The 15,000-nt window shown below is 36.1% G+C and overlaps 2 protein-coding genes across 2 annotated transcripts in view; both read left to right on the forward strand.

Moving 5' to 3' along the window:
* sptbn5 (spectrin, beta, non-erythrocytic 5) overlaps positions 1–5,998 on the forward strand; it is a 30,985-nt gene extending 24,987 nt beyond the window's left edge. The window contains exons 58-67 of the mRNA XM_082142854.1: positions 612–830; positions 982–1,090; positions 1,291–2,034; positions 2,105–2,170; positions 2,314–2,397; positions 2,756–2,847; positions 2,937–3,050; positions 4,204–4,307; positions 4,399–4,506; positions 4,772–5,998. Coding sequence (XP_081998980.1) covers positions 612–830; positions 982–1,090; positions 1,291–2,034; positions 2,105–2,170; positions 2,314–2,397; positions 2,756–2,847; positions 2,937–3,050; positions 4,204–4,307; positions 4,399–4,506; positions 4,772–4,920 — 1,789 coding nt within the window. The 3' untranslated portion in view covers positions 4,921–5,998. The remainder of the gene's footprint in view (positions 1–611; positions 831–981; positions 1,091–1,290; positions 2,035–2,104; positions 2,171–2,313; positions 2,398–2,755; positions 2,848–2,936; positions 3,051–4,203; positions 4,308–4,398; positions 4,507–4,771) is intronic.
* A 3,650-nt stretch (positions 5,999–9,648) lies between these two features.
* The window catches only part of foxg1a (forkhead box G1a), a 12,550-nt gene continuing 7,198 nt past the window's right edge, over positions 9,649–15,000 (forward strand). Inside the window, 3 exon segments of the mRNA XM_082142615.1 lie at positions 9,649–9,947; positions 9,950–9,975; positions 9,977–11,129. Coding sequence (XP_081998741.1) covers positions 9,857–9,947; positions 9,950–9,975; positions 9,977–11,107 — 1,248 coding nt within the window. The 5' untranslated portion in view covers positions 9,649–9,856 and the 3' untranslated portion in view covers positions 11,108–11,129.

The following is a 15,000-nucleotide window of genomic DNA, read 5'->3' on the forward strand; positions in this document are numbered from 1 at the left end:
CACAGTGTATTAACTAAACGAACAACTGCATTTTTTCAACTAACATTAAGATTAATAAAAACTGTAACAAATGTATTGCTCATTGTTATTTCATGTTAGTTAATGTTAACAAATGAGACCTTATTGTAAAGTGTTACCACTATAATAGTATGCAAATAACGCAAAAGTAATGCTGGTAGTGTGTAATGGGCACACGATTATACTAGCTTCAAATCAGATGATAATTCTATCCAGTCTGAGGATATTAAACGATTTTAGAAATCTAATGTTTTGTTTTGTTTCTGTGGGTTTGTTATAATCTGAACCACCTGAAAGTCCAATAGTGTGTGATCAGTAGTCTTTTAGTGTGTGATGTGCAGTTTATCTTTCAACATTTACAAAGTGGGCAAGTGTATGGTTCCTAGTGTTTTAAAACTTTTACATTTAAATTTACGGTCTAAATGAAAAGTCTGGGATGCTTTAAAAACATAATTCAGGGAGCTTTAGAAAAGTTTCAATGCAACAATTCTCTTCATCAGCAACGTTTAGTTTACAACAAAACATGATCAACATGTACAGTGATCCTTTTGAACCTTTTTATGAATGCATTTTGCAGGTCACAGCAGATGAAACTATGTCTTTAAAAAAAAAAATTCTCTGTCGCTGTCTTTGCAGCTGGAGGATCGTCTTGTGCAGCTCCAGGAGCTGGAGGTGCGGGTGCTGGAGGCTTGGGCTGAAAGGAGAGCTCAATATCTGGAAGACCTTGAACTGCAGCAGCTGCAGAGAGAGCTGGAGCAGGCCGAGCACTGGCTCAACACCTATGAGAGCACGCTCAGAGCGGAGGAATATGGGGGTGAGGCTGTCCGCAGTTTACCCATTTATGTATTCGTTTTTATGAATTTGGGGAATTGGGAAATGTATTTAAATATTTGTAAACAGCATAATGCTGGAAAAAAAATGTTTGATTCTTCATGAAATCTAATTGCATCAAATGGTTGGACAGGACTCAGTATCAGATGTTTTGGAGTTAATGAAGAAGCAAGAGGATCTGGAAGCCATGATTCAAACCCAGAGTGAGAGATTTAATGCCCTTCAAGCCAGAAGAACACAGGTAAAATACAGATTACTAATACTAGCTTTTTATTTTTCTCAAAATTGAATTCCATTTTTGGCAGATGAAATTCTTCCCGTTAACCTAACACACCTTTCAAATCAAATTCAAAAGCAGTTTCATGCCTTTTTAAAGATGCAGTCATCCATCAGTTTTGATTCACCCTTTTTGATTTCTCTGCTCTTTCTTTGCTCTCCCAGAGAGAAAAGAAGATAAAAGAAATTCGAAGAGGTGACAGTACAGAAAGCAGCAGGGACAAGCCCATTCATGTAACTTCACTAAAGCGAAAGCCATCTGAGCGTCCTGCTTTGCCCCCCCGCCCCTCACTGACCAGTCCTGTCCTTAGTAACAGTGGTGGTAAGAGTGATAATTCAGCCATACCCTCGCAAGACCCTACAGCCAGGTCTGCCATCCTGCAGAAAAGCAGCAGTGGTAAAACAGACTCGTCTGTGGTGTCACCAGTGGCATCAGGCTTCAGGAGCAACAGCACCAGCGATAGAGATACCATAACGTCCCCCGACAAACCGTCCACCTCTGTTCTGGACAGCCCTAACTCCTCAGAAACTTCTAGTGCTGTTTACAAACCCCATTATTTACACAATGTCCTCAAGACTGGCCACACCACATCTGAAGATGAGGTTGATACTCCGAGACAGACCGAACCCCCCCTCAGTGCCATTGCCAAACCAAGGATCACTCCTAGGAGTCTGAAACCATCAAGCCCTGATAAAGAGATTTGGGGTCCTCCTGCATCAAAACCCCCTGAGCCACCCTCCAAAGATGCAGAAATGGCCGAAAACCAAAACTCAGAGGAGAGAAACCTTCCCCCTTCCACCCCACTGCAAAACCCTCAGTCATCTCCTCCATCTTCTCTTTTAGACCCAGAAGAAGTTCAAGCACCCTCTTCTACTAACGCTGCAGTCATCTCGACTGTTACCACTAAGGTAAACACTTTTTTTGTCCTTTTTGTTTTGGTTTCCACCTTTTTGGTCTGCAATTTGTGTATTTTTCTAGATCACAGCAGAACGTGCCAAAATGGAGGGAACCTTGGAGATTAAACTGAAGCAAGGCGGATATAAAGTAAGCTTTCTAACCAACACCAATGGTGATATTGATTAAAAAGCTCTCTCTGACATCCTTAGCTCCACTTCTTTGTTTATAGTGTGGTTTTGTTTCTGTAAGAGCACTTAATGGTGTAACATTGATCTGTTGGTTTGGATCAGGGCTTGGATCACTGGGAAACAGTCTATGCACTACTGGAAGAGGAGACACTCAATCTGTTTAAAGACCAAGATGCCGCCAGTGAGGTATGGCTCACACACACACAACATGGTCACACACACACACACACACACACACACACACACACACACACACACACACACACACACACACACACACACACACACACACACACACACACACACACACACGCATATACTTGGCTAGACGCACTAGTGAAAGAGGGACTGTTTAATATTAATTAACTATATATCCAGACAGACAGGGTGATTATTTCTGCAGTTAACCCTATATCAGTTATTTCACCACATGATGCATTAAGATGCAATTAAGAGCCATTATATCAATTTAAGGAGATGTTTCTGTGGTGGACTTTGTGGACTCTGATTATTTTTCCTCTTTAATCCATGTCATTTAATACAGAATTGTACACGCTGGCCACCGATCACCTTGGCTGGAGCAGTTTGTAAAAACAATCCTTACTACAGAAGAAAGGAGCATACTTTCAAACTCATGTGAGTGATGATTCATGCCACCTGCCGTGAACATCTGCTCACATTTCAGATGAAAAGAAATCTATAATCTGTTTCACTCTCTGGTTTAGGTTGAGTGATGGCAGTCAATATCTGTTTGCCGCCTCATCTCAAGAAGAACAGCAAAAGTGGTTGAAGGAGCTTCAGAATTGCACAAATCCAACAATGTCTTCAGACAATCCTGGGTAACATCAAATAAAAAAAAAACACCTCTTCTGTGATGGGCATGGTTTAAATATTTTTATTGAAATTCATGTGGCTATTTTTAGGGATTATAAAGACAAAAATGTCAAGGTGATATCATAATGAAGAAAAAGATTTATTAATAGAATGAAAGTCATAAAACATTTATTTTATATATTTTAAAATCCAGTCTTCAGTCACATGATCCTTCAGAAATCATTCTAAAATGCTGATTTGGTGCTCAAGAAACATTTCTTATTATCAATGTTGAAAATATTTGTGCTGCTTAATATTTTCGTGGAAACTGTGATATTTTTCCAGATTTTTCTATGAATAGAATGTAAAAAGGAATAGCATTTTTGAAATGCAAAACTTTAGTAACATTATAAATGTCTTTACTGTTACTTTTCATTCATTTAATCAATTTATGCTAAATAAAAGTAGTCATTTCTTTCAAAAAAAAAAATGAATACAAATAAATATTTATATACTTTTCTAAGTTTATGTTAGTTATATATCACTGGCCACAAAATTTAGAAGTTTGCTAGTTTATATTAACAAAACTACTTCACTGATAATTAATATTTGAAAAACCTTTGTCCCCTAAATAAAACCCAATGTGATGCAACCATCTGAAAGTATTACTGTAAAAACAGACAGAAAAGAAAAATTATATCATAGAGAGGAGCTTTGCAGACCCCCATGACTGTGTCATGGGCAATAAGTCTCTTAAAATGTTTTACCTTTTTATGACAAGGCAAGGTTATTTCAGGTTTTACGTCACATGGGTCCAACCCACAAACATAATATTCATAAATAGTGTACTCTATCATATATTCAAGATGTAAGGGAAATATATTCATTTCAAACTGAAACTTTTCTTGATTTGTTGGTTGTTTCAAAACCATATGAAACCAACATGAATAGAAAGAGTACATTTCTAAGAACTTGAAATATATATTTTAATTATGGACACTCTTATTTGCCTTTTATCAGTTTATATATATATATATATATATATATATATATATATATATATATATATATATATATATATATATATATATATATATATCAGTTACTGAAAGAATTATATTATCGGACAACAACGTTTTCTCACATGCTCTTATGACTGTCATGTTTGTCCCCACACAGAATTAACACAGAAGCAAGTAGAGAAAGCACAGAGCAGTGTGAGTCTGTGCCAGCCGACACATCTGACACTCAAGTCTCCGACACAAAGTCGAAACAGGAAAAGGGTGAGAGAACAAACAGAGCCTGAGTACTTCTGTGCGTTTATGTGTGCCAATGTGTGTGCTTCTGCTTAACACTTACCATTGGTATTAACAGAAGACTCCACCGAGAGCTGTGAGACAGAGAAAGAGCCACCACCAAAACCTCCCCACACGTATTACAACAGACACCGCTACCCTGACGGAGGAGAGAGCCAAGACTCAGGTGAGATCCCGTTACTCCAGTGAGTGAAGCATCTGAAAGTGTTGCTGTAAAATCAAATTACAGAAGTGCAATCAGTCTCTAGTATCGCAACTTGGACCGTTTTTTTAATCAGAAATTACTTTCAAAATGAAAATGTCACTTTAATGTTTATGTTCTGGATAAAGATTGATTTGTCATGTATTACAATAACATTTATAATCTCTCTCATGAGATACATTTGCTGCGTGTGTCTGAAACAGAATAAACTGTTTTTGTTTCTCTTCAGTGAGTGTGACCCAACATGCAAGAAGTCTACAGAGGAACCAGCCTCCCCTGTTCGCCCCTCCTCCTCCTCCACCACAAAATGAGGCAGAGAATGGAACCAAGGACAAGTCCAAAAGCAGGAGTAGCTTCATGAAATTTTTCAAAAAATGATTTTTTACATAATAGCAGATTTCACCTTCTCCTCTAACTTGATGTGGCAGTAGTTGACAGTTGACTTCTTTTAAAGGCTATTTATATTTGAATCTTAATATTATACATTATTGTTATTATTATAGCCTACTCTGATTTGGTTTTCTTTAAAACTAATAATGCTGATCTAACGTCTTTTTTGTGATTACATACTTGAAATTACACCTCATAAATATTTTTTTAATATGTGCAAAGATATAGCCTAGCCTACAGTAAATGAGTGATCACAAATAATGTTAAAAACTCAAATCCATCAGATCAGTTTTTAGAATATATATTGGTATATGAATAAAAATCATGTGCTTAGCTCTGATTGTATTATTTTTAAGGATTCCAGTGCTGATGAAGATGCATGCTGTGGGGTGGGTTCAGCAAAAGTGGGTAAAATGGGACTGATTTTTTTTGAATTTTTTATATTGAATATAACTGTCATCAAGTGTCTTTGTTCTACTGTGTTCTAATGTCTTAAATTATTACATTTAAATTATATTAAATATTATTTCAATATTTTAGCACATAACAGAAAATAAAAATAAAAAAAAACTCAAAGGTTGATTATAGCTATACAACTTTTATCTGCTCCATTATGAATTTATAAAAACTTTTGGTCCCGCTGCATAATTCACCATATATACAATTAGATCATATACATAATTAAGATTTGCATTAGGCCTACAAGTCATTTGGCAGTGTTTAGACTTTCTTCATGACTAAATGAACCTGGTCACCCGCCACATGATGGCGCTACAGACTATGAAAAGCAATTGTTCGCACAGTCCTTAATAAATCTACCCTATAAGCCATGATGTTCGTGTTTATAAACATTATTACAAAGCATATTTTTAGCGAAAACTTAGAAAAACGTGATCCCTCATATTTTACATTTAGGCACAGTAAAAGACAAAAAATAGCCTATATATTTCTGGATATTTAAAACCTTAAACTATTTATTTTAACACAATTAAACTTTTGTTATTATTATTAGTTATGATGCCTGTATTGTGCAACAATAATGCATAAATAAAATGATATGATTGTTCACGGTTTCATTTTTATTGTCATTGAAAACTTTGTAAACTTAATTTTGGGGTCGACTTTGGCAACAACACTAAACATTATGCATAAATAGGCTACACCTCGGATTATTTTTATTTGTATCCTACTATTGTTTTGTTTTTTTCTCGCACATTACGGTAAAATCGTATCTCTAAAAGGTAGCAACCAATTTACTTCTAGCTGTAGCCTACGAACTTGTTTAGAGTAGGATACAAGACTGCATAAAATGCATTTACGAGTTTTGTTTTGACGCGTTGTCAAAATTTTATTCAACTCAAGATTTTAGTTATGGTAGCCTGGGGTGCAAATAATATTGTTTATGTCATTAAAGTTACTAATTCATCAGAAGCTTTTTAGTCTTTTTACATTTTGTAGTGCAAGTAGGCTATAAAAAATGCAAAAAAATCTGAGATCTTTGGAAAACTCATTTCTTTTTATTATAACAAAACATACAGATTTTTTTGCATTTCGTGTAACATTTTTGCATGGGTTTTGTATTTTGTAAATTATTTAGTAGCCTATTGGAAAACGAAATGCTAAAAAATCTGTATGTTTTGTTATAATGAAAAGAAATGAGTTTTCCAAAGATCTCTGATTGAAATCTAAGCGCATGAAAGAAGAAATGCTGCGATTTTTCCACGCCGCTAGAGGGCATCCTAATAAAGACACAAGCTGCAGTTTTAACAGACAGGATTGATTTTGTCCAGGATTACCTCCCTGTTTATCAGTTCTCATTTCAACACAGGCGTATGTTTGTCGAGGTAAGTGACAACTGTGTTTATTTAAGCGACGTGTTCATAAACATTTAGGTCATTTTAGGAAGAGCCCACATCACTGCGCAAAAATAACTTTATCAGCCTTCTGTCATTAACAAAAACGTATAACCTACTGCTGGTAGGTGATGGAGGTGATGTTATAGCCCAAATAAATATATTAGAGAAAATTATTTTGATGTTAATTTCATTAAGCGTTAAGCAAAGTATCTAACACTCTTTAGGCCTACTCAAACAACCTTTACTTTACATTGCTGGATGCATGCACATCAATGCATTCAGGTTGATTTAATGCAGATAAATATCTAAATACTAAAATAAATAAATGATAAAAAAATTAAATAAACCACCATCTCATTTAGTTTATAAATTATTAGCATATTTGCACATTGATATCTTTCGATCCAGCGTTAATAGCTTAATAAAATTACCGATTTATATTTTTTATGACAATTTATCAAACAAAGTAAATCGGCCACAATAATGCCCCACGTTTATAGGCGAATTAATTGGATGATACTATTAGACTCAGGCCTGTACCTGTTGTTGATGACCCATCGCAAACCAAACTTTAAATTTGCAGTGACAGTGGAAGGCTTGCGTTTGATATGGACTATAAAATAATCTAGGCTATCAATAGTAGCCTATTGTGTCATCAATACGGGATATATGCTCTTATTTAAATGACAATGTGTTAACAACTGTAATCAAATGAGAGAAGTTTGAAAATTATGCATTATCCGCCTACCTAGCCTATAGTTCTAATCATTTGATCTTGCCTGTTTTTTGTTTGTTTTTCTCTCTCCGCGAAAAGATATTTATGCACCTGTCAGACAATGTCGATGAGACATTAACATCTTGTTTGTTGAAGGTGGGCTACAAGCATGTTCCATTTATAAAAATAAAATTAAGCTTTTTCAAAGTGCATTAAAAGCAACAATGGTTGTGCATTGATAGAAATGGTTTGAAATATGCAATATATTATATTGCCGGCTGTGCAACTAGTGCCAGATTTTTGTGTTTTTGTTAGAAATCTAAATGAATGTATAGGCATTATACAATAACAACGTTTGCAATGCAACAAATATTATTATATTGGCTACTAAGCAACAAACACGTTAGGTCCTCGCCCCATAATTCTCAAGTGTTCTCCATATGTCTGATTCAACTTTCCACTTTGAAGTAAAATTATATCGCACAGCCTATATTGCAGGTGTGGGTTACTGCATTTGGTCTATTTATAGAGTTTAGAAAACAAAGGGTTATTAAATAATGGAAAACAAAAACAGCATAACAATAATAGCTAAAAGTTAGATTTTTTGTGTGTTTTTTTATTAGTTTATGATACAACAGGCTGAATTTCTAAAGACTAATTTTATTTTATTTATTTAAATGTTTCTAAAACAAAACTATATGTTTACATGCAACCTGACTCTGAATTAATTCTCAAAAATGTCACCTTGTGGGAATCCAGTTTGTTTGTTTGTTTGCGTGTGTCTCTGTGTACGATTTGTTTGCACATGTGAATGCGTGTGTGCCGTGCGTGTGTCTGTTGTTCAGTCAACCCCCCTGCAACGTCCCCAACACAAATACACACATATCAGCCCTTGCAGTAGAGAAACTTCAACCGTAAATATAAAGCAACTAATTGATGTCAGCATCCATCATGTTATTTTTGCGTCCTTAAGGACACATATTTTATTATTATTTTTATTATTAGGCTATTATTATTATTATTAATATTATAATTTTAAAACAATGATGCACTGTAGGTCTTTTCAGAATTCATAAAAAATAGTGTAGGGGTCTTGTTCTTATTTTATGTGTTGGAAGCTCCCTGTTTTGTCTCAGTACTTAGGCCTATAGAAGATACTCTATCCTTTTGTACGTAAGTTTGTATGTGGACATTTTTGATCATATACTGATTGACCTTCTAAATTCACTGCTATTTTCTGTTTTATGTACGCCTGGTGAATAGCATCTGGTTTATCACGTTAAATTGACAACCTAAACACACCCAGAAATAAATGATCATCTACTGCTTTGTTACTATCCTTATTATTATTAGCCTATTATTATTATTATTATTATTATTATTATTATTCAAAGTAGCCTAAAAATAGTATTGTGCTTGATCTTGTTATTTTCAACTGCCTCATTTGTTGTTGCCGATGATGTTGTTCATAGTTAGTAGCATGATAATTAACATACGCTAGGAATAAAGATGCTTATAGCGTCTTACTGTGTGGATGTACGTCATAATATCGCTTATGTTCAAAATCGTTCACATAAATGTGCGACTAAATATACATGTGCGAACTTGACGCTTTAAGAAAAATATTTAAAATGTGACACGAGAACGAATAACCTAGAATATATTTGCGTATAAATATAGCCTATCGTCGTCGGAAAGGATACATTTAATGCAAATGCTACAAATATAGCCTACTGTCGCTCTACAGCGAGTATTATCATCAAATGTAAGCTATTTGTGCAGTATAGCTCCATGTAGAATATTAAAAGGCACAAATTTCCAATACAGGAAGTAGTACCTGTTTTCTGTGGCTACCTTTGTGTCCCTTTTGTTTTTCCCCCTGCGGTATGAAAACAAATTGAGGACGCATGGATATGTTGAAACAGCACTCTACAATTATCACACAAAAAAAATTGATTGAGGTTATGTGGTCTGTTTTCTTGGTAGGAGTTTGCTTGGGGAAATGAAAGCCATTGTTGACTAGGCATGAGCATTGGTGGATCTTGTGTATCCTTACGCACTGGAGCAGGCGCTAAGAACTGCTCAATGATTGGCTGCACGGTTAATACTTATGCTGCTGTGGTTGGCTGCAGTCTCTAAAAAGGTTCAAGCTATTTTTTTTACAGCTTAGTGTCTGTGGCTCCGTAATTAATTGTAGCTAGCTGTCTCATATCGACGTGTTTTTAAGGAACATGAAATAGTTCTTGTGTTTTTTTTTTAATTAGAGGAGTTGCCAGAGCAAGAGATTTGAAGTCTAACTGCTGCTACTACTGCTGCTGCTGCTTCTGGTTGTTGCTACTCTATCTTACTTGTGATGTTGGATATGGGAGAAAGGAAAGAAGTCAAAATGATTCCTAAATCATCGTTCAGTATAAACAGTCTGATTCCCGAAACCGTCCAAAGCGACAACCACCACCACCATCACCAACACCACAGAACGGTTCATGAGGAAGAAGAGAAGACTCCTTTACCTGCCCAAGTAGTACAGGAGCAAAAGTCGGAGAACACTTGCGCGAAAAGTGACAATTCATCCCACGACTCCTCGTGCACGGACGAGAAAGAGAAGCAGGAAGAGAAACGGGACTCAAAAGAAGGCGAAGGAGGCAAAGAAGGCGACAAGAAAAACGGCAAGTACGAGAAACCACCTTTTAGCTACAACGCTTTGATTATGATGGCTATTCGGCAGAGTCCGGAGAAGCGATTAACCCTTAACGGCATTTACGAGTTCATTATGAAAAATTTCCCGTATTACCGGGAGAACAAGCAGGGATGGCAGAATTCCATCAGACACAACTTGAGTTTGAACAAATGTTTTGTCAAAGTGCCCCGGCATTACGATGACCCCGGGAAGGGGAACTACTGGATGCTTGACCCCTCCAGTGACGACGTGTTCATTGGCGGCACGACGGGCAAACTTCGGCGGAGATCGACCACTTCTAGGGCAAAGCTGGCGTTTAAAAGGGGCGCGAGGCTTACTTCAACCGGACTGACATTTATGGATAGAGCTGGCTCTTTATATTGGCCCATGTCGCCGTTCCTTTCACTCCACCATCCGAGGGCGAGCAGCGCGTTGAGTTACAACGGCACGTCGTCGGCTTACCCTAGTCACCCAATGTCCTATAGCACAATGTTGACTCAAAACAGTTTGGGGAACAATCACTCTTTCCCGGCCTCCAATGGCTTGAGTGTTGACAGACTCGTGAATGGAGACATTCCGTACGCCACACACCACCTCACTGCGGCCGCTTTGGCCGCCTCAGTGCCATGTGGGCTCTCCGTACCCTGCTCCGGGACCTACTCTTTGAATCCGTGTTCAGTTAACCTGCTCGCGGGCCAGACCAGTTATTTCTTCCCCCACGTGCCTCACCCATCCATGACCTCCCAGGGCAGCACGTCCATGAGCTCCCGAGCCGCCTCTTCCTCCTCCCCGCAAACGGCCTCCTCTCTCCCGTGTGACTCCTTAAGGCCTTCCCTACCCAGTTTTTCCTCCGGACTTTCCAGCGGACTTTCTGACTACTTCACACATCAGAATCAAGGGTCAACATCAAATCCACTTATACACTAACTAGCATCCACAGGAGCAGACTGTAAGTGAACATTTTACACCAATTTACACTGTAATATATATAAATGAAAAAAATTAAGGAGAATGAACGGACAATGCAAGCCGAATTCCAGGTATTTTGTATTATTATTATTATTCTTCATTTATTTCTGATTGTATACAAACGTCAAGTGTCGCGGAACTGTTTATTATTCCACTGTCAGCAACGTGCAATGTGACCAGAGTAAAAAAGGATAAAGCGTAGTGGTTTTTTTTTTTTTCTGGAAAGATGATTACTTTAGAATGTTTATTTAAATAGTGGTTGCAATTTTGTCTAATTTTAAATGTTAAAATATCTAATACATTACAGAACAACCTCCAGTCATCATGTTTGCAGTATTATCACGTGTCATGAGCGTACTGGTGGGGTGAGATTTCTCAAAAATTAACACAAAGTTTTATTTTCATTTTTTAAATAAATATGTTCTATAAGTGCACAATGCCCGCTCAAATCCGTGGCTCCTTGTTGTTTTGTTATTTTAATAATACAGACTAAATAATACATCTATAGTGCATTTTATACATATATTAACAATACAGTTTCTTTGTAGACCAAAGAATGGTTATCAAACAACAACATATAGGGTTTTTTTTTTTTCAGTATTCATAACTTTACAGACAGTTCTGAAGGGGACAGACGTAATGAATGCTTTTAGCTTGTGTTTGCATATTTACTGTATGTGGTCACCACCATGCAGGTCACATTCTTTTTGTAATTAGTGAAATGTCAATACTTGTTGTAATTATAGGTTATAACTTTGCGAACGTGTAACCCGTGTTGAGTAAATGCCTCATAAAATATTGAGTGATTGTTTATGTCGTCTTTAAATTCCATGGTTGTGATTTTGTGGTCTTATGCCCGTGTTTGTCGCTTAAACTGTTAACCGAACAAAATAAAAAAAAGTAGGTTAAGTACATTTATTACGAACATTTTGTCTTTTTTGATGAACTAGTATTTTAAGTAGCTGTCTGAGAATATACTAAACAATGTGTTTAAACATTTAAGCGACAGTTTGCGGGTATCTGAAGGCCTGGGCCTGCAATGTGTTATAAACATACTTTTTTTTTTTTAGGACAGGGGGACAAAAAAAACAAGGCACATAAAAATGATTTGGGCTCCTTAATGCTTTAGCGATAAGCTTAAAAAGAAGAAGTAGAAGAAAAAAACAACAGCAAACAATGGCAGTCGATATATTATTTGTAGCCTATGATAGCCTATTCCTTTCGCAGGCCTAACAACGCGACCTTAATAATGTGCCTGGCAATCAAACTATTCCATTTCCTTGGGTTATTTTACGCAATTTTGTTCTGAAATATTTGTTCTGAAATATTTTGCTGTAGCTTATTACACGTTTATTACAAGCGTTTCATGGTTGTAGAGGCCATATGAGCCATGCATAACGCCTGATAATCACCATCCGCTATTGTTATCCGCCAACACTACAGTCATTAGTTGCAATAGAACAGAGAAACAACTTAGCTTTCAACACTTTAAGTCCAATGATTTGTTCATGTTTTTTAAAAGAGACATTGTGCTAAATATGCACAAGGGTAATGCAATAACCTCTGTGCCTTATACAATAGACCGGTGGAACTCAATATCTCCTCGAAAGATGTTATCGCTCAAATGTTAAACGGGGTGACCACTCAAAAACAAAAGCAAAAAAGCAGAGGTCAAATTTAGGAGCAGAATATTTTTATCTTGTAGAAATGCAAAAGTATAAAATTCATATAACGCTAATTTACCTTGGTGTAGTTTCTGAGATGCAAAATTATTTCATTTTTTAATGGAGCTATTGTAGGCTATATCTTCCGCTCTCTGTCTCTTATGCTATTTATACGAGCATATGGATACATTTATATATATGCTTAATAATTATGATAATTTAAATACAGTATTTACAAGAAACATTTCATTTGGATTTCCAATTATATCTTACCCAAAATTATATTTTTGTTCTTTATTGTAGTATTTTCTCTACATATAGCCTGGTGGATAACACGTTAGCATCATGAACAATTTTTTGTTCTTTTTTTCAGTGGGAATCAGTGAGCAAAATGATGATCTTTGGGCAGTGATTGTTTGTTCTGAGCTTGTTTAATTGGTTTGCATCTGCTTCCGGCCAACAGCGTGAGTTTGCAACCCATAAAGATTTGCGATCAATCTATCTGAAGCAGAAACGAGGCCTAAAATCGCACCAATAATTGGAATCTACAGGGGAATTATTTTCTGTTCGACGCTGTGTGGACCCATTTTTAAAACGAATCTTTTGTATTAAATTGTACATACATTTACGGAGATTTCATGAAGCAATGCACTTGAAATAATAGTTATTTTTTTTTCCCTTTGTGTCTTTTGACAAGATCTTGTAAGCAGGGTTTAGTCTCAGGCTACACAAAAGGCGTGGTTTCCCCGAGGCGCAGGGAGACTGTGAGGGGAACTGGGGACAGCACGCACATCATCATCATCATAATCGTATACTAAAATTCTGCTAGAATTAATGCATTCAACGAAATCGTAAAGACAATAGAACAAAAAGGAAACATTTTTCCTAATGCATTTGGTTTCGCATATTATAAAATGAAATAATAATCAGACTGATTGAATAAAGCATTTAGCCATGTTCATGAAATTACACTGATAATTATTTGAGCTCTGTGACCAAAAGCTAATTGAAAAAGTGCTAGTAGGCTACCTGTATACGATCATCTATTCCAACAAACTGTCAAATCTGTTATCAATAGCCTATCTTACGTGCGACAGATTGTGCTTAAATATTCCGTTCTGCTGTTTGCACATTTAAAAAATCCTTCCTTGGCTCCTATAGTCTAATTTTGCTGCTTGGTATTAGTTGTCTAATAAAATGTCACTACGGCCCTATGAAGACGCCAAGATAGAATAGGCGATGCGATAAAAAAAAATAAAAAAACGGTGTTATAATGGTCATTCACTATGGCCAATCGACGGATAAGGGTGTGGTAAAACGAAGCTGATCCAACTCTGAACCATTAAAATACTTGTAAAATGCAAAGGACGCTTCCTCTCTTAAAGTAATATGAGCCTTACGAGCCAGACAGAGTGAGGGCGCTAGAATGACGCAGAACTGTAGTGACATGAACTTCATATCTTTGCACATGGCCTCTCATAAACTTAGTTTTGCCTGTGGCAATACGAACTGTAATATCATTTACAAGCTGTGAGAAAAAAAAAAGAAAAAAAACACAAGCGATAATGCAGAAATTAGCTCCAACTAAACCACTAAACAGCCTTCTAATATTTTAACAATTGTATGCAAAGCACAAAGATGTGGAATGTTTCATTATTATTATTATTATTATTATTATTATTATTATATTATTGCTGTTGTAAATTCATAAAAACAGTAACATCAAAACCACCTCTAACGCTGTTATATTTAACATAATATTAAGTAGCCTAGCCTATAATAAAATTATCATAAAAAAAAATTTTTTAAAAAAAAGGCACTCTTGTCAGAACAGTGAAATGTAGGCTATCATATCCTACAGCCAGCCAGCCACACACACACACACTCACAAATAAAGACTTTCTTAAGCAATATACTTATATGGTAAAATATTTGCTATTGAAAGAGAACATTCGACAGGTCGTGAATAATCGTTTTAATGAGTGTGTGTAAAGCTCCAGACTTAGTGAAGGGAGATGTCGGGTTAAACAAACAACTTGTATCGTGATGAAATTGGATTGCTTAAAAGCAAAATGTAATTCTTCTAATTCATGGTCTCTCCGGAAATGTGCGTTGTAAAATTCTAGTTATTCCAGATACTTTTAATGATAATTTTATGACAAGCATCATAAAGCCGCTTTTTATAAC

Source organism: Leuciscus leuciscus (assembly GCF_965113295.1).
Source record: "Leuciscus leuciscus genome assembly, chromosome: 17".
NCBI classification, from domain to species: Eukaryota; Metazoa; Chordata; class Actinopteri; order Cypriniformes; family Leuciscidae; genus Leuciscus; species Leuciscus leuciscus.